The sequence below is a fragment of the Mauremys reevesii genome, linkage group 8, assembly GCF_016161935.1.
Source record: "Mauremys reevesii isolate NIE-2019 linkage group 8, ASM1616193v1, whole genome shotgun sequence".
NCBI lineage: Eukaryota > Metazoa > Chordata > Testudines > Geoemydidae > Mauremys > Mauremys reevesii.
This window is the reverse complement of record NC_052630.1, coordinates 14112458-14131965: the sequence shown is the minus strand read 5'-3', so window position 1 is coordinate 14131965 and position 19508 is coordinate 14112458. Positions and strand designations below refer to the sequence as shown.

Sequence of the window (19508 nt, the reverse complement as noted above, 5' to 3'; positions counted from 1 at the left end):
GTGTATGAATGAGCCCCACTGCACTGATCCACTGAGGATGGAGATAATATGCCTCTTCATATTGCCAAAGACAAAACAATTCCTGAATTCGAAAGGGAGTGATCCGGGGGCTGCTAGGTGTCACTTGCTATTACTGTGACAGGTCACCTGACGTGTCAACTCTCCTGGCTCCCTATATCTCCTTACAGAAGGAATCAGATAAGTTGAGGGTCTCTTTTCCCCTCTCTTTCCTTTGATTTTAGTGTTGAAGAAATATCAGTTTTTAAAAAAACTCCATTGCTAGAGTCTGTAGAGGCCAGACCTACAACATGTGGCAATTGCCAAGGTAGGTCAATGCCTAACAACTTTGACAGCGTCCCTTTACGTAGCTAAGGATCTACACCTAAAAGGATTTTTCCTCTCGTTTTTTCTTGTCTCCCCTCCCCATTTGTACTCCAGGGAAAATATTCAGCTCCTCTGGTAACAGAGAATTGCATAATTATGTAGGATACCCCGGTTCAGGACTGGGCCAATGAGTGAGCATTTGCTCTGGAAGAGGTTCTTCTTCCTCTGCAGGGGAAGAGTCCTAATCACTCTGCAGCAGGGTCATGCCTGCACTGGTGCCAGCACAGGACACAGCAGCGGTACCTTGGACTTCCCCTGTTCAGGGACTGCACAGATGGAGCAGGCTAGGGCGGTCCTCGGCGCTCCCCTAAGTTGAGCCCCTGCTTCACTGACCCTTGTGGAGCCTGCTGGGGTTCAGAACTGCCAAGTTGTGAGAATGCTCCAGGCATATGTCTCGCACCCTCTGCCTTCATTGGTTCATTTCTGCTCCTCCCCTGAACGCCCCTTGCAGCTGGGAGTGCTGCAGAAGTAGAGCAGAGATAGCCGTGCGAGCATAGCACATGGCCATTGGGCTTCCCTGTACCCGGCGTATTTCCAAGGGGGACATAGGCCTGCCCTGTAGCCCCTTTGAGGCAAGGGGTCCTAGCACAGTGATGAAATGATGCCCTTCTGGCCTGATTCTCCTCTCAATGGTGTAAATGAGGAGTAACTTCACTGAAATCAGTCATGTAAAACTGAGGGAAGTGAGGGAAGTCAGATCTAGTCTTCTTTGCTGGAATTGTACTGGCCAGTCCACACAATAGCACATTCCCTCTGCAGCTAAAACCTATTACACTGTGATCAGTTACGCAGCATAAAGCATCTGTACTTGATCTGTCTCCCACTGTTAAGAGTTGAAACGTAAAGAGCTGAGTCCTAGGAGCCAGTTGCAGTGTACATATACTGCATATTTTTGAGCACCATCTACTGGTACATTATCATGATCTGACCATTTACATGTCCTTGGCTCTGTCTTAGGTTTCTTCTCCTTAACCCAGTTCTTCTGTAACTCTCAAGAAGACAGTGGACTTAAAGGTGGCCTGGTGGCCAGCTGAGGATCCCTCCTGCATAGCAGTTCCTCCATTAGCATAGAATCAGCACTTTGACAGCCCCCTCTTTGCTTCTGCAGCCTGTATTCACAAGAATAATCCCATTGACTTCACTGGCACTGCTCACAGGTGTAAGAGCTGCAGGATCAGGCCCCAGGCGGTAGCTGCTCTGCTGCTGTCTGCAAAGAGTATACCCATAGGAGCCCAAAGTTGACATATAATATGGTCAGGGACTCAGTGGGAGTGCTTGGCTGTAAAGATCCAGCAGTAAGTTAAAGAAAGGCCTGATAAAGATCAAATGACTCAACAGTTCACTAAAGAAAATGTCTTCACCACCTCCACCACCACCCTCCAGGAAACAAGTAAAGCTCAGACTTAGCACATATGTGGCACTTTACATCTTCAAAAAATAATTAATTAGATACATTTAAATGGACTAATTAAGTAAAATATCTTACACTAGGGATGGCAACACACACAGGACTAGTCACAACAACACATGTAAATACATAGGAATGGAATGGATAATTGTCAGCAGCCAGACCAGAAGGATGTTATGTGCCATAGATGTGTTGCTGGAAGTGCCGTCTTTTAGATGAGATGTAAACTTTAGGAGTCTGATTCCACCTCCTACTGGTGCAGAGATGTGGGACCAAGGGGAGGCATCTTACTCTTGCACTTACCCTGCCAGAGAGTAGTTGAGGGTTGCACCCCCATTGCCTCAGCAGGATGGGCTTTGCAGCAGCCAAGGAATAGCCAAGCTACAGAAATGCCCTGGCCATGGCTCCGTCCACCCTGGAACTCCTCCTGCACTAGGGTGGCCTACATTGATGTAGCTATTTCAGGGGGAGAGGTGTTGTGCGGGTGGTTTGCAGCCACTTTGACAGCATAGTGGGTGTAGAGTGGCCATGCGACGCTGATAAATCCAGCTCTTTTGGTGCCCCAAGCAGCGAAGTGGAGGGAAAAAAAAAAAGATAAAGCCGGTGGCACTTGGACGGCAGCTCTACTGCGCCGCTTCATTCTTCGGCAGCAAGTCCTTCACTCTGAGAGGCACTGAGGGACCCGCCGCCAAATTGCTGCCGAAGACCCGAACGTGCTGCCCCTTTCCATTGGCTGCCCCAAGCACCTGCTTTCTTTGCTGGTGCCTGGAGCCGGCCCTGACTAGATCATAGTATCTTGCATTAAAGTTCTCATGGATCGATCCATAAGACCAGAGATGTTAGTCTTGGCATCCTGGCCAAAACACCAACTTGAGTGAATTCATTCTACTTACCAACCCCGCCCCCCCCCCCCCCCCGGCAGTTTCAGCTGGATGAGGTACACCAGTTCTGAAGGATTGGGTATTGCTGCTGTGTTTTGCTTCAGCAGCCACTGCATTTTAATGGTGGACAATGTGCTCACTAGGCATATTAGTCTATAAACTCCTTTAGGACCAAAGGAATTAAATTAATGCAAAATATTAAAATACAAATACTAGTAAAATGTAACAGGGGAAGTTTGCACCAACCTGTGATAATACTTTAAATTCCTTGAGATCAAAATCCCATTTAGCAGGCACTATTTCCCACTATTCACAAAGATTTGCTGAAATCTGCAGCTGGATAAACCTGAACTCATATAAAGGGATGCTGGTAGGAATAAGGAAGGATTTTGAAAAATTGCCTCCTCTATAGCATCCCCACTATCAAGGGCTTCTGCCTTCACATTGTTCATTCAGCAGGCAGCCATAGTGTCCTTTTAGGCTCCTGAGGGCTGATTAATGCCCAAATGGTCAAGGGGGCATAGAAGCTGCACTTTCACCTGCCAGTGACCTGAAGATTGTACCCCCTCCTATCGGACACAGATCAGGCCATGATGAGCCACACTCGAGAAAGATCTTGGAGTCATCGTGGATAGTTCTCTGACAACATCTGCTCAGTGTGCAGCGGCAGTCGAAAAAGTGAACAATGGGAGGAACAATTAGGAAAGGGATAGATAATGCCACTATATTCATCTGTGGGATGCCCACACCTTGAATACTGCATGCAGTTCTTGTCGCCCTATCTCAGAAAAGATATATTAGAATTGGGAAAAGTAGTGAGAAGGCCAACAAAAAATGATTAAGGGTATGGAACAGCTTCTAAATGAGGAGAGGTTAAAAAGACTGGGATTATTCAGCATAGAAAAGAGATGATTGGGAGGGGGGGATATAATAGAGGTCTGTAAAATCCTGAATGGTCAAGAGAATAGAGGAGTGTTATTTATCCCTTCACAGAACACAAGAACCAGGAGTCACCAATGAAATTATTAGGCAGCAGGTTTAAAACAAACAAAAGGAAGTTGTTCTTCACTTAACGCACAGTCAACCTCTGGAACTCATTCACAGGGGATGTTGTGAAGGCCAAAACTATAACCAGGTTCAAAAAAAGAATTTGACAAGTTCTTGGAGGGTAGGTCTATCAATGGCTATTAGCCAGGATGGTCAGGGATGCAACTTTATGCTCTGGGTTTCTCTAAACCGCTGACTACCAGAAGCTAACACTGGACAACAGGGGATGGATCACTCGATACATTGCCCTATTCTGTTCATTTTCTCTGAAGCATCTGGCACCAGCCTCTGTCAGAAGACAGGATACTGGGTTTGATGGACCATTGATCTGACCCACTATGACTGTTCTTATGTTCACATTCCTGACTTTCAGGCTTGATTATTGCATCTCATTACACGTAGAAATGAAGCCAAAGAGCCCGTAAAAGCTCCCAGTGGTACAAAGCACAATAGCCCATTGGCTGAGCAGCATGGGATGCATAAACACATAACTTTGGTGCTCTGCTCCTTGCACTTGTTCCCCAAAGCATGCAGAGTCCAGTTCAAGGTCTGTCTCTTGATATTCAAAGCTCACTGTTAGATCAGCCCTAGCTACCTGAGAAATCACCTCTGCCACTGCAGCCAGGACCTCCCATGACAGGCGCTATCTTCCACCCAAACAATGAAAGTATTGACCAATCAGGGGAAAGCTCAAGAGCACAGGAACTAGAACTTTCACAGGAACTGGAGCTAGACTCTGGAACTCACTCCTACAAGAGATTAGAATGCACCACATCAAAACTAAAAGCAAAACTCTTCTCTTCGACTCAACTTCCTTTCAATTTGTTCTTCAGATACATACAATAACCAACACACAAACTAATCGGGTCATTTCTCCTGCAGCCTGGCTGGGAAAGAAGAAATGGAGAGATGGCTAATTTTATTTCTATTTTACTTACGACAGCACAGTAATCAGGGGCCCACAGATGTCAGCACCTTGAGTTAGAGGTGGGAGAAAAATTACAGGCTTCCTGAAAGATGTTGGCTCACAAAGTAAAAGAAAAAGCTGCAGCTTTAAATAGCTGCTGCTGCTGCTAAATTCTTATAGTCATTTTAAAAAAACTCTGCGTCTCTGTAATGACTATGAAGTGTGGAATATTCAATGATCCTCTTGCTGACAGAAGCGACGCATCCTTTTGCAGAGTGTGCACTGCCACTTTAAGTTATCATGTGATTATCACCAGTGCTAAGCATATTTGAAATGGAAAAAATCCATGCACATTAAAGGCATCTCTTCTAGCAGTCAGCTGCCTACCGGGCCTCAGTCTCTCTGCCTCTGTAAGTAAGGGTCTGGTTTCAAGCAGAGCCAGGGGGCTTTCGATACATGTTTCAGACACAGAACATTCTAAATATACACAGTTCCTCTTGCTGTGATGTTAATTACGCTTTTTGCTCTGTGCCATTCTTTTGTAGCTGTGACTTTTTTCTTCTTTTTTTGTAGACAGCTCTGTTTCTGGGTCAGCATAGCAGTATGTTTATAAAAGGTAAAGAGAGAACGGCCTTTCCTTGCCTTCGTTCCCTTAGAAGTATGGCAAATGTTATGGCCTATGTCTGTTAATCCTGTCACATTAACTCATTCTTTTCCTTTGGATCCTGCAGAATTTGCCCTTTCAATCTTTGAAAAGATGCAAGCACAGGAAATCCTGAGGAGCCTGCGGCTGCCTGAGTTTGACAACTTCAGCCAGTTTTTCCACAGCTTGCCAGCTACCACCTTAGTTGGCATTGGTGCCTTTGCAGCGGTGATCGCATACTGGTTTGCTAGCCGGCCAAAGGCTCTGAAGCCACCATGTGACCTCTTGATGCAGTCAGAAGAAGTTGAGGTAAGGCTAGCATTATTTATACCCTTCAACGAATAAAAAATTAACCCTTATGAATGCAGAGGTTTGGCTGGGCTGGCTAGATTCCATGGGCTGAGTCTCCACTGCCGGGTCCCTTGTACAGTAATTCACACCCAGGCAGAGGGCTACTAAATCTGAAGCCTACCTTTTTATGCCCCCTTTGTATGGGTGGACATGGCTGCAAGGCTGTTGAGGATCAGGCCCTAGCTATTTGTTGTGGGTGCTGTATTGTTCCATCCTGGACAATGGTTCACAGTCTGTTACACCATGAATTAATTTGACCCACTTTGTTCCTTTCTTTTAAACTCCTGGAAAACTAACATCCAAGCCATGAATTAAATCCCTACTTAATTCCTCCAGTTTTAGCCTGGCTTGACCATGAAGCACTGAAAAATTACATACAAGCCACTAAAAAGCCAAGGTTTACTGTTCCCACAGATGGTAATTATAATCTCACATATGACTGTGCAATGCTAACTCTGTAACGGTGGCTGCTGTATGCTCAGTGATACTGTAAAAAAATATGCTTTAACCCAAACCTGAGGCTGAGTATTTATTCATCTTGATGCTGTTAAAGAGCCTTGAGGGCTAAAGAAACTACCCCATGTTAAAGTGCAAGAAAAGCATCTCAAGTCGAACTTGTATTCAAAATTGAGACATATAATAAGAATCTAAAGGTTAATGACAGGTTTGTCCATCTAGCAGGTTCCCCTTTAAGAGAACTTTGCTGTCCTTACTTATTAAAAAAAATAGGCAAAAGTTTACATTTCCCATGGAATTATTTTCTTCTGATTAGAATCAGGACTCTGGGGTTCTCTCCACAGCCATGTTTCTGACTCACTGTATGACCTTGGGCAAGTCACTTAACTGCTCTCTGCTTCAGTTTAATCCAGGGGTCTCAAACACGCAGCCCGCTGAGTTATTTGCTGCAGCCCGCCAAGCTCCCTGCACCCCCGGAGTTATTTCATGCGGCCGCCAAGCTCCCCTGACCTGCCGCCCCAGCGCACTGTGTCCTCACTCCTCTGCCGACCTCCAGGCGCTTCCTGCTGCCAAACAGCTGTTTGGCGGCACTTAGCACTTTCCAGGAGGGAGGGGGAAGAGCGGGTAGTCGGCGCTCAGGGGAGGAGGTGGAGAAGAGGCGGGACAGGGGTGGGGATTTGGGGAAGGGATTGGAATAGGGGCAGGGAGGGGTGGGGACTTTGGGGAAGGAGTTGGAATGGGGTCGGGGAAGGGACAGGGCCTCATAGAAGGGGTGGAGTGGTGGCAGGGCCGGTGGCAGAGGAGGGGCTTTTGTATCTTTATATGAAAAGGTGTCAGTGATGCGGCCCTTGGGCCAATGTACTAGTCCTCATTTGGCCCTCATGGTGATTTGAGTTTGAGATCCCTTGTTTAAACCCTTGTACCATATAGTGAGTAAAACCTGCCTAACGTACTGAGGTGTTGTGTGAATAATTAGTATTTGGAAAGTACTTTGCAAAAAGCAGGTTATAGTTGTTATGAAATTGACATGGCAAACTAATAATATTCCCATGAGATTCCCTATCTAAAATGTCTGCTACCGTGTATTTTTCTTTTATATGTACTCACTGATGTAAGGAGAGAGAAATTGGATGTTGTAAGGATTAATCCAGGGTTATCCACATTAGTAATCACCAGATGAGAGGAACAATCTCATTGAAGACACTATGTGTGTTGAGCTGATTTGCATCACCTGAGTCCTTGAGGGCTTTAATAGGAATCTGAGTCATGTGGAAACTTAATCACTGATGCAGCAACATCTTTTCTCTGTCAAAGACTATCATTAGGCAAAGGCACAGGAAAGCTAGAAAGCCCAAAAGGTGAGATGGGGGACAAAAAAAATCCAGAGTCCAAAACTTTTGCTGAACATTCTGGGAAGTGTGTTATTTAATGGGGAAACCGCCTTATCTTCCCAAAAGCTTGGCCTGTCTGTGGAGCTGAGATGGTATTTTTTTGTGAATCAGGAAGGCTAGTAAACTTCCCTAGAGTAACAGAAGCATGAGCCATACTAAGGCCTAGCTCCTGATCACGTTGTAGTCAATGGCAAAACTTCCACTGATTCCAGTGGAGCCCAAACCCACAAGCTGCCTTGTCAGTGCCTCTCTGAAAGAGGGAGTGAAGTAGAGCCACATAGTAGCAAATCCACTATTCCCATGTTGTTCTACCTACCTCTCCCTGCATGTAATGCTATGCAGGCAACTCCCAGGAAGCTAGACGCCACCGTACACTGGTGGATGAGCACTGTCTCCCTGGGCTCCCCAAAACTTGTTCCTAACCCTGCTGCATCTACTGACCTCTGTGCCCACCAAGTCTGGGGTCAGCATTTGCCCCTTCAGCTTCAGCGCCACTGTGTTTTTTCACCTTTCCCGCTGCAGAACAGAGCTACGGTGATGAACCTGCATTAAACTCCACTTTTACAGTATTATCAATATCCCTTGGGCTCTCCAGCTATGAATTCTTGGCTACAAGCAGGTGTCCTTTTTGCTTTTTTTTTTCATTAGTAGTAAAATGAGCTTTCAGAAATATTTTTCCCTATGCCGTCTACAGCTAGATGATAGATGATAGATGAATGTTGCTGAAGATAGCAATCCATCTTCAAAAGTCTCTGAGAAACATAAACTACCTCCAAGAGAATCATGCAGTGTCATGTATTTTTTGTGGGAGTTGTCCCAAGGTTGTTCTGAAAGCAGTTTTCACACAGGAGGTCAGACTAGATGATCTGGTGATCCCTTCTGGCTTTAGATAATGACTATATTACAAGAATTCTAAAGTTCATTACCCAGATTCTTTTGGGACTTTAAACTCCTCTGAGTGGTGTCATAGGAAGGTAATGATTCTACTAGGGCTATTCATTTTTACTGCACTAATTAAAACAACCAAGCAAACAAAAGCAGAGGTGGCCAGGGATAGCATGCTGATGTACCTTTTTCTTGTATGAGGGTGGAATTTGAATCAGACTGTTTCTTTGAACTTTTGGGATAAAATTCAGTTTGGGGGTAACAGGTGCACCTCCATTTGGAGTCAGTAGGAGCTAGGCGTTCTTATGCCAGGACTGAATTTGACAGATAGGTCCAAACTATGGCCCTGGTCCTGCAGGCACCTATGCGTGTACTTAATGTTACTGTCATGAGTAGTTCCACTGACTTCAGTGGCACTGCTCATGGTAGTAAAGCTAAGCACATCTGTAAGTGTTTGCAGAATCAAGGCCTTTATATTCAATTATTTGAGTTGATCAAAACATTTTTTTTAATGAAAAACAGCTTTTGCCCAAAAGAAAAGTTTTCATGGAAAAAAATAGTAAAAATGGGGGGTAGGGAGCTTTGTTTGTTTTTGTATAAAGAAAAGTTGGGTTTTACTAACTGAACATTTTTACTGTAAACTAAAAAATATTTGACTTTTGGTTGTTAATTGAAAAACTGAAATTTCATGAGGGAAATTTCCTGAAAACAAACAAAATCATTAAAATGTCCCACAAAAAACAACTAGCCTGTTTTGATCAGCACTAAAATCAGTTACTTAGTTCTATTAATTTTTTTTTAAAAGATACCTATTCCAGAAAGACTGGACTATTTTCTGTCCCATAGTTACCGTCGATGCTGTTTTGAAGTCCAAAATCAAGTACAAGAATAAAAAGATGTTCTGCCTTCTGCAAGCTTCATCGACACTAGAATAGCTTATTAGTGTAGAATAGGTAAATAGAACCTCTCAAAACCTCAGTTTGGCTTTATTAATTTTGTCAGTTACTATTTTGTACTTTGTGTGTTCACTAGCTATAGCAATGCTCCTTGTGGGAGTTGGTCTTGAATTCAACGCTATCCAATGGCTGAAAGCTGAACTTAGAATTTCTAATTCAGACTCGAAATATAGCACAAAATTTTACCAGTGAGGGTAATTAATCACTAAAACAATGTACTGAGGAGTGTGGCGGGTTCTTCATCACTTGTAGACTTTTAGAAAGAGATCCTATTTTATCTTAACGATAGCTTATAGCTCGCACACAAGTTATGGGCTTGACGCAGATATCATTGGGTGAGGTTCTTTGGCCTGTGCTATGTGGGAGTCAGACTAGATCATCATAATGGTCCCTTCTGATCTTCAAGTATATGAATCTATGAATTATTCAAAAAGTAAACACCTCACAGCATTGCCCTGTAAACGAATGTATGTCCCAGTAGTCTGACTAGGGGTTGAATTTTTACTACTGATGTTTAGAGAACTGTGTCAAACCAGAGATCTGTGAGTTGCTTCTGTGGATTGATTATATCTATACATTAGTACAGAGCTGGTGCAATGTTTCCAAAAATATGGACTAGCCAGTTTTAAAGATATGACTGTACCTACTGCCAGATGGTGCAAGTTAAGCAGAGTTAAGACTAATGTACTTGGATAGGAAACTCCCAAAGTAAAAGCAGTCTTCTGTAAGGATGTTGCTGATTCAGCAGCTGTCATTTTTCTTTCTGAGTCAGTACTGAGCCAGTTAGGGTGACCAGATGTCCCGATTTTTATAGGGACAGTCCCAGTATTTGGGACTTTTTCTTATATAGGCACCTATTAACCCCCACCTCCATCTCAATTTTTTATACTTGCTATCTGGTCAGCCTAGAGCCAGTGCTCAACCCATTGCATTAGCAGGTGCTGTGCTGATTAGGGTGACCAGATGTCACGATTTTATAGGGACAGTCCCGATATTTTAGGCTTTTTCTTATATAGCCGCCTATTATGCCCCATCCCCGTCTCGATTTTTCACACTTGCTATCTGGTCAGCCTAGTGCTGATGCCAATGAAGTCTTCTAGATAAAGGGTGAAATCCTCGCCCTCCTGAAGCTAATCACAAAACTACCACTGAATTCCATAAGGCCAAGATGTGCAATTAAGTCAGACCATTAAAAAAAAAAAATCTCATGGCAACTTTTACAAGAGTATGGTATGATAACGCCAGGGAGCTGACCAGATTTTAGACTGATTAATTAATTACATTTTGCCTACTTGCATTTCCTCTCCATTTTTAAATGGATAAGATGTTTTGGATAATTAATTCTTGTATAATGTTTCTGGGATGGAATACAGCAGCTGCTGAATAGAAATGGCTGCATGTTAGTGGTGAATTCTGGTGTAAAGTTCATAAAGCATTCTGAACTCCTTCTGACTGATGGATGGAATATAAATGCACAACATTTATGTTACTGAATTATTTTTTTAAAATAAATAATGTCCTGAAAGCCTTCAATTCATCATTTTTTAAATGTAGCATTCTTAAAGGAGAGCAAAGCTAGGCTGAAACCAACCAAAGTGATGACATTTTTTTCATCCTCTAACTAAAACATGTCAAATCAGTTTTAATCAAACTCTGTTTAAAGCAATGAGAGACATGAAATGGAAATGTGCTCCCTATCATGAAAAAACAGGAAATTTCTCTTTGGGGGTTGGGAGGTGTAAGGGAGATTCAGTGCAATTTGAGGGGATTTGTTTTCTAGTTTGTTCCTTCTAAATCAGCCTAAAATATTTCCATTAACATAAGAGCTATTTAAATGATATTTGAGACTAGAAACATTAGTCTCTAATTTCAATCCGTGAATAAAACCTATGACTGCTCTAAATGATGAGCATGTAAAGATTCTTGTTCCATGTACTAGGAGAGAGTAAGAAAGCTATACAATCGTCTAGAGCAGGGGTCGGCAACCTATGGCACACGTGCCAAAGATGGCACGCGAGCCGATTTTTAATGGCACGCTGCTGCCTGCCGGAGTCCCAGCAGACAGCAGCGTGCCATTAAAAATCCTGCCCGGCCTGGCCCACTCTTCTCCGCCCTCTGCTCCCCTGTGCCTCCTCTCCCTGCGGGGGTAGGGGCCAAGGGGCAGGGGGCAGAAGCTTGGTCCTGCTGGCTCCCCTGCCTCTTCCCGTAGTGTGCTGGGTTCCTGCCCCTCCTCCGCCTCTCTGTCCCTCCCTCCCTGCCGGCTGATCAGCTGATGGCCCTTGCGAGGGAGGGGGTTGGGAAGGAGCAGAGTCAGCGTGCTCACTGCTCCTGGAGGAGGCAGAGAAGAAGTGGGAGCAGGGCATTGGGGAAGGCGGGTGGTAGAATAGGGGCATATCCCCTCCAGCCCCCTGCCCTGACCCCCCCCACACACACACGCCCCAGCCCTCCGCCCCTGACCCTGACCCCCTCACACCCACCCACCCCTCTGACCTGACCCCCCTCCCACACACCCCCCCAGCCCTCTGCCCTGAGCCCTGCAGCCCCGTACACCCCCAGGCCTGTGCCCTGAGCCCTGCACACACCCCAGGCCCCTGCCCTGAGCCCTGTACCCCACACACACCCCGGCCCCAGCCCTGAGCCCTGTACCCCCCTCACATACACCCAGCCCTCTGACCTGACCCCCCTCCCACACACACACCCAGCCCTCTGCCCTAAGCCCTGCAGCCCCGTACACCCCCAGGCCTGTGCCCTGAGCCCTGTGCCCCGCACACACCCCGGCCCCTGCCCTGAGCCCTGTACCCCCCTCATACACACCCAGCCCTCTGCTTGACTCCTTCACCCCCCCTCCACAACCCCAGCCCTGACTCTGGCAACCCCACACAGACCCAGTCCCCCCCCCACCCTGGCACCTGCACTCCTCTCACATGCCCCCAGCCCTCTGCCCTGACTCTGCCCCACATCCCCAGCCCCCACACCCTATGCACCCCCACATCCTGACTCTTGCACCCCCACTTCTCCACCCCCACCCTGAGTAACAAAAAGGAGCTCCTGCACACACACCCCACATTCCCACCTGCACCCCTTGCACCAAATGGGAGCTGCCCAGGTAAGTGCCCCACACCCAAACCTCCTGCCCCAACTCTGAGCCCCCTCCCTCATTCTAGCTCCTGGCCAGACCCTCCCCCCCCCAGCCCTGTGCTCAGTGCACTCCCACCCTCAGCTCAGTGCAGAGAGAGGAAGAGAATGGGCCAGAACCAGGGAGAAGGTAGGTACCCACTGTATGTGGGCAGGCCCCAGACCGGCAGCGGGTGAGCGGGTCCAGCAGCCGGGATCCTGGCTGGCAGGAGCCGGCGGATGGAAACCCTGAGCGGCAGTGGGCTGAGCGGCTCAGCCCGCTGCCAGTCTGGGGTCCCGGCCGCCGGCCCCGCTCAGCCTGCTGCCGGTCTGGGGTTCTGGCTGCCGGCCCTTTGCCAGCCGGGGTCCCGGCCACAGGCCCTGGTCAGCCTGCTGCCAGCCTAGGTGAACAGAACCCCAGTCCAGCAGCAGGCTGAGTGGGCCGGTGGCATAAGATCAACATTTTAATTTAATTTTAAACATTTTGAAAACCTTGTTTATTTTACAATACAATAATAGTTTAGTTATATAATATATAGACTTATAGCGAGAGACCTTCTAAAAAACATTAAAATGTATTACCGGCACGCGAAACCTTCAATTAAGTGAATAAATGAAGACTCAGCACACCACTTCTGAAAGGTTGCCGACCCCTGATCTAGAGCCTTGAAGGGAAGGAATGGGCTAAATCCTTGGGGCGAGGCTAGAGAGCAAAATCAGTGCTGAAGCTGGTGCAAGTACATTAGTATCTCTGGGCAAACACAAAAGCCCAGTCGTCTAACTAGTCAGTAGGCTTGGGGCTCAGTTGTTGTTTTCCTTTGTTTTTACTTAAAGAAATGCATTTATGAGTGAAGCATAAACGTGCTTACAAAGTGAATCACATAGGCTGTGTTTTGTGTTTCATTTTATAAAGCCCTTATGACTTGGCTTTGCTTTTTTATTTTTACAGAAACAGAAGAGCGGGGATTTTTTTGGTGGGTTAAGGAAAATCACAACAAACCCGCCTGTCTGACTTTTATACAGGTTTAGACAAAAGCAAATATTTATGTCAAGGCTAACACAGGAATATAATTCAGTGTTTTCCCACAAAAAATATGAGAGCACCTGTAATTTGCAGGCTAATTCATCATGCAGGTTATAATATAAGCTTATGGCAGATTCATGATTAAATTCTATCCGCCTCTAGGTTTATGATGCCACCTTGCCTGATCCTGCATGTTATGCTCAGGCTGTCACAGCCTAAGTACTGCACTATGGGACAGTTCCAAAGATGGTTGTGCTGGGTTTGTTTGGTTTTATAGTCTCTCTCTTTCAAAAGGTTCTGATCCGATCATTCTATGTTGTTTTGGTTTCCATAGGGCTGGGAAGGAGCTCGGCGGTCCGTGATAGGTGACAGCACAGAATTATTAACTCACTACTATGATGATGCAAGGACAATGTATGAAGTATTTAGAAGGGGATTCAACATATCTGGTAAGTGGTGATGATATGTAAAGATCATTATGTTGACTAAAACCCCACTGGGCTTCAATGCTGCTATCTCAGCGCTGGTCAGAGGGTAGAACTGAGTCTGTTGTCTTTGGAGAAAACAGCTGTACAGATTGGGACTTAACCCTGCTCCCAGTGAAGTCAATAAGAGCTCTGCTGTTGACCAAGATTGGGCCTTGCTGGCTAGGGGAACAACTGGCCCAAAAAAATATGGGCCTGTAGGAGTTTTGAGTGCACAAGTGAAGCAAATTCAGGCCATAGTCAGCTTCTTAACTGCAAAAACCAGCATACAGCCATGGAAGAGCTTCACAGGCTACAGCAAGCATGGAAGACATGGTATTTTTACTGAAGTGGGGCGTGTGGGTGAATCGCCAAAAGTGGCAAAATAGCTTAGGCACCTAAATCCCATTGGCTTTCATAACCACTTAAATCACTTTGGCACTTTAGAAGATGTTATCCTGTGGCCATCATTTTTAATCTTGGGCACCTACATTCATATTTAAGCACCTGAATAAGTAGTTTGGTTTCCAGAGCTGCTGAGCACCTGCAGCTCCCCTGGCAATGACTGTGGAGTTCCACATGCAGGCTTGCATTAGACTCTGCTTGGGTAAATGGCAGAAGTTTTGCAAGGTCCCATCTGCATAGCTTAGCAAATGAACTACACCCCTTCCACAGCTGATCTTTCTCAGTTGACCTACATCTGACACACTGTAAAAAGTGCTGTTTTCATTGTCTAGGGATAAAACAGTGGCTACAGCATACAGGGAGCAGAAAGCAGAAACAATATATTTCTCTTGCAGTAATTAAACTAAAGGGAGCAAGCAATAAATCTCTCTCTGGCCTAGGTTGACACTAATTTTGTAGCTTGAAATGTCCTCAAGAAAGCATCATGTTAGTGCTATTAAAAATTACAGTTGATACAGACTCTGCCAAGTGCTGGTTTAGATGGATAGAATTATTAAACATTTTTTGTCTGCATTCATTTATTTGAACTGTGATTTTGGTATGGCAGGACTGGTTCAGTGGATAGAGCATGAGGAGCCAGGAGCAGGGGAGAGTCTGAGTAGCTCCAAGATGATGACTCTTAAAGTCCCTTCTAAGTACCAGCTTTTCCTATCAGAGCCTTGCACAAAAGGAGCAGGGAGGGGGAAAGTCCCTGAAAAGGGTTTGACCTTTTATTAATGACGACTTTGCAAACACAGGTCCTGATAAGATGAGTTTTTTGAGTCAGAGAGGTCTTGAACTGGAAGCTGTGAATTCCAGAGTCCTAATGCCAGCTATAACGTCGACCACACGCAGCCGGAATTCTTAAATTCTGTTTCTCAGTTTCCCCATCTTTATATAAATAAACTGGTCTTGACACCTTTTTGTTCTTTTTTACTGCACCTGAAGTTTAAGGTGAAAAATCTTAAAAATGTAAATATACCTCTACCCCGATATAACGCTGTCCTCGGGAGCCAAAAAATCTTACTACGTTATAGGTGAAACCGCATTATATCGAACTTGCTTTGCTCCACTGGAGTGTGCAGCCCCCCCCCCCCCGGAGTTTACCGCGTTATATCCTAATTTATGTTATATCGGGTCGCGTTATATCGGGGTAGAGGTGTACATAAATAACGTTTGAAATGATAAGCTGAGGAGAAGAGGGGTGAGAGAGAGGGAGGTGAAGAGGATGTAATGTATGGACTAAGTGAAAGGAATGCATGCAAGTACAGGTTCTAGTCAGAGCCCTGTGAACTGCACGATGGAATTTGCCTCACACTCTGTCTCATGTTGCAGAATTGTGCCTCAGAATCTAAGCACTAATATCAAGAAAAAAGGTTTCTAGCTTTCCTGGTTGGGGGGGAGGCGGGGCCTTCCAAACTTGAACCAAGTATAAACCAGCATATCAATGCCTGCCTGAGTCTGCAGACAGCCTGAAACAATAGCTTTGAGAGGTGTGTGATCTTGCCCTCATCTCTGTGAGATGTTAACTTTGAAACCTAATGATGACGGTTTAAATGGCAAAATTGGTAACTGATTGTTTAGTAGGAACACCCAGTAATGAGTCCCTTAGTCCTCAATTGCCTCCCACGCCTTCCCAGATGCCAACCCCCCAGCCTTGACAATTTTTACAAAGCAGTTATTAGTTTTTAAACAAAAAATATTGCAGTACATTGAAAATTAAATGTACAGACAGGATAAATTTAATTACATCCAGTATAAAATTAAATGACACCTGGAATACTGTATCGGTTCTACATTAAATGCAGTAAAAACCTTCATATTTAGCATGTATTTGAAGCTTTCTGGGCGTTTCCTGTCTGGTACCCTGAAGGGTCATTATTTTTTTATTATTATTTTTATTTCCATAGTCCCTAGGAGCCCTAGTTATGGACCGGGATCCCTTGTGCTAGGTGCTGTGCAAACACAGAACAAAAAGCTTACGGTCTGAGTATCTAGGCTCCTGGCCACAGATTTACTGGGGCCCTTGCCGTGATCCTTTTTGGACTTGATCAAAACACATGAGCTTTGTTCTGAAATGGTTGGTGTTTTAATGCCACCAGAACCCTCAACAGAATAACTGCTTTATATGATGCAGTTTGCTACTCTGGTGATGAGGCACATGTGAGTACCTCGGTGGACAGATGGGTTATGTGTGGTGAGGTACGGGAAAAAAGGCAATTTAACATTCCAAGTATTGCTGTCCTCTTTTCTACAGTGAGATGCTTATGTTCTCCACTCCTCCTCCAGAGAAGTGCATTTTTATTTGGAATAATTTTGACTTCCTAGGGCTTCAATGAAAGGCCAGCCAGACCTGTGGGAGGTGACATTTAGGATGAAAGCCATTATCAGATAATGATGTTCACACTGTCTTAAGGAAAAGCTGGTTTAACAGGGCACTGGACCTGCTCAACATCACCACCACCACCTCTGCAATTTTGAATGAAGGCTCAAAACGGTCCAAAATCCAGTGCCCCATTTTACAGGGCTGTCTTCCTTTCTAATCTGGTAGCACTCTGTGTGAACTCTGCCTCAGAGAAACATGGATTGACCTTGATAATAACAGTAGATGTACTTTTAGAGCAACCTCCTACTGTTTAGGTGCTCAGGGTGTTATAATTCATTAGCACTTGGCTCTAAGATCCCCATAACTTTGTAATCTGTTTATTTCGTTTAGAGAATGGTCCCTGTCTAGGATTCAGAAAGCCCAAGCAGCCTTACCAATGGTTGTCGTATAAAGAGGTGAGGTTATCATGAATCTTTCTTTCAGCAAAGAATTCTTATCCTTACTGTCTAAACGTAGCTGTTTTTAAAAGAAAGCGCCTAGTGCTATCCTGGGTGGAGGGGTATGATCATGTATTATTTTACCACTTTCAATTACCTGCTAGTTTTCATTTGAGCCAGGATCCTCTCAGATGCTGCACACCTTCTGGCAGCTGCTATAAGCACTGTTCACTTCCATTGAGCTGTCTCAGCAGGATTGGGATCTTAGTGTTGACTACCAGTAGTATTGATTTACAGAGCATCTTTCGCAAGCCAAAGCTTTGGGGAATTACAAACCCTGGGTTTTAATCCTGATGGCTTCACTCGTGGAAGTAGTTCCACTGACTTCACTGGGCATTCTCATGTGCAAGGTGTACAGATTCGTTCAAATATCATTACTGTGCCTCACTCACCACTGAAACGCAGCCACTTCTGGGTGGGGCAGCCATGTAATAGCACCAAAGCATTATGCACACTGAAATAAACTAACTACCGATTAGCTCGAAGACCAGAAATAAAGAGCACCATAACAATTTCACATGATGGGGGAGTTTTAAGTAAGCAGAATTTAATTGCTCAAGTTGGAATTTAGCCAGGGCACTAGGGTGAATGCCAAAAGTGTCATGAATTCTTTAATGGCTACAGGCGACCGGAGTCAGTTTTATGTGTTATCCAACAAACTAATATTAGAGCCCACTAGGTTTCATTTGTGTCTGCTGCTTACATTCCTCTCTCTTATCCATTTTTCTCCCACTTCTAGGTCTCTGAAAGAGCAGAAGCTTTAGGATCTGGGTTACTCCAACAGGGATGTAAACCATCAACAAGTCAATTTATTGGGGTCTTCGCACAAAACCGTCCAGAGGTGAGATGTTGCTGTAACCTCATGCAGTGTTAACAATATTTTTGAGTTTTGATCTCACTTTAAATTTTAATCTCATTAAGTGTTTTAATCACTCCCCTTCCCTTACCCCTTTTCTCTTTGTAAAATCTCCTTCCAGTGGATCATTTCTGAGCTGGCTTGTTATACCTATTCTATGGTGGTGGTCCCCCTGTATGACACATTAGGTCATGGAGCCATTCGTTACATTATCAACACAGGTAAAAACAGACATGCATAAATATCATGGAGGTTCTCAAAAAATCACTCTTGTTATGCAGAATGACTGATTTCTCTTCTGCTTTCCTAAAGGCAGATGTTTTGGCTGGAAGTAACCTTAGCTGGGTTATATAGTATACCTCTATGTATCACGGCAGGATTGGCTTTATTATTCTGAAATTACCCCTAATGGATAAGCTTTGTATATTTCCAGCCAGGCATTGTCTTGTAGCTTGTTTTACTGCTGAACTGAGTGTAGTGTTTATAAGTTTTCCCTAATATGTAATACATTTTCCCTGCAACAACATTAGCCCATTACTGCTTATTTTGTTCCAGTGACAAGTGCTAACAATTAATTAATCTATCATTTAGTAACCTCACTTTATGCATGTATTTTACTTTGAACATTATGGGTCTTGAGCCTTAACATTGCACCTGTCTTACTGGGATTTCTGCCTGGCAGGGTAAATTCTATTATGTAATAGACTTCCCATAAAAAAATGAGACTCTCTCCCTACAAATAGAATTTTAAGGTTCTAGGGTCCCAGTCCTGCAAAGCACGTAAGCACATGCTTAACTTTAAGCATCGGAGTCAATGGGACAACTCACAAGCTTCAAGTTAAGCCCCTTCTTCAAACTTTGCAAGATCAGGGCTTAGGACTGTAAGAGCAAAATCTAAAGACTCTGTCTTGTGCCCAAAAGCCGAACACAAGGCTGTACAGTTGTTTTGCAGGGACTGGTCTGAGCTGTACTAATGCAAAAGCAGGGCAGATTTTTAGTGGCATCTAACTTTGTATCCCATATGAAAATGAGAATCCTGAACACACACTGCTTTCTCAGAAGGGAGGTTTCTTTGTTCTAAAATCCCGTTCCTCGAGACTTCTGGAGACTCGGTTGATGTATATTTTTAAAGAATGGGCCAGATCCTCAGCAGGTGCAAACTGTCAATTTATGATTAACCGCGGACACAAGCTGAGGATGTATTTATTCCTTTTTTTAAATGGCCTTTCTCTTTGTATGCCCTTTCTTTCCACTGCATCTTACATGTTGCACAGATGGCCAATTCCAATTGAGGACAGCAAGAGCTTTTTTTTATTGACTTCAGTGGGACCAGGATTTCGCTCAGTGTGCATTTCAACTTGGCTCAAGGGGAGCTTTGCTGTGATTTCTGTGGCTGCAGGATAGCTCAGGATCATAACAGCAACCAGCCACTGACAAGATCATTCCAGTGAGGAGCATTAGCTCAGTGCTACTA

The 19508-nt window shown here is 44.7% G+C and overlaps 1 protein-coding gene across 5 annotated transcripts in view; it reads left to right on the top strand.

Annotated features, from left to right (window-relative positions):
• Positions 1–19508, top strand: part of ACSL6 (acyl-CoA synthetase long chain family member 6) — a 79135-nt gene that overhangs the window by 23741 nt on the left and 35886 nt on the right. For 3 of the 5 annotated variants that reach the window (XM_039485769.1, XM_039485766.1, XM_039485765.1), the window contains exons 2-7: positions 5201–5243; positions 5359–5579; positions 13782–13896; positions 17072–17136; positions 17918–18019; positions 18156–18255. In XM_039485769.1, coding sequence (XP_039341703.1) covers positions 5231–5243; positions 5359–5579; positions 13782–13896; positions 17072–17136; positions 17918–18019; positions 18156–18255 — 616 coding nt within the window. In that variant the 5' untranslated portion in view covers positions 5201–5230. Of the gene's footprint in view, positions 1–5200; positions 5244–5356; positions 5580–13781; positions 13897–17071; positions 17137–17917; positions 18020–18155; positions 18256–19508 lie in introns of those variants that run through there. The other 2 variants (XM_039485768.1, XM_039485767.1) reach the window with 2 other exon arrangements.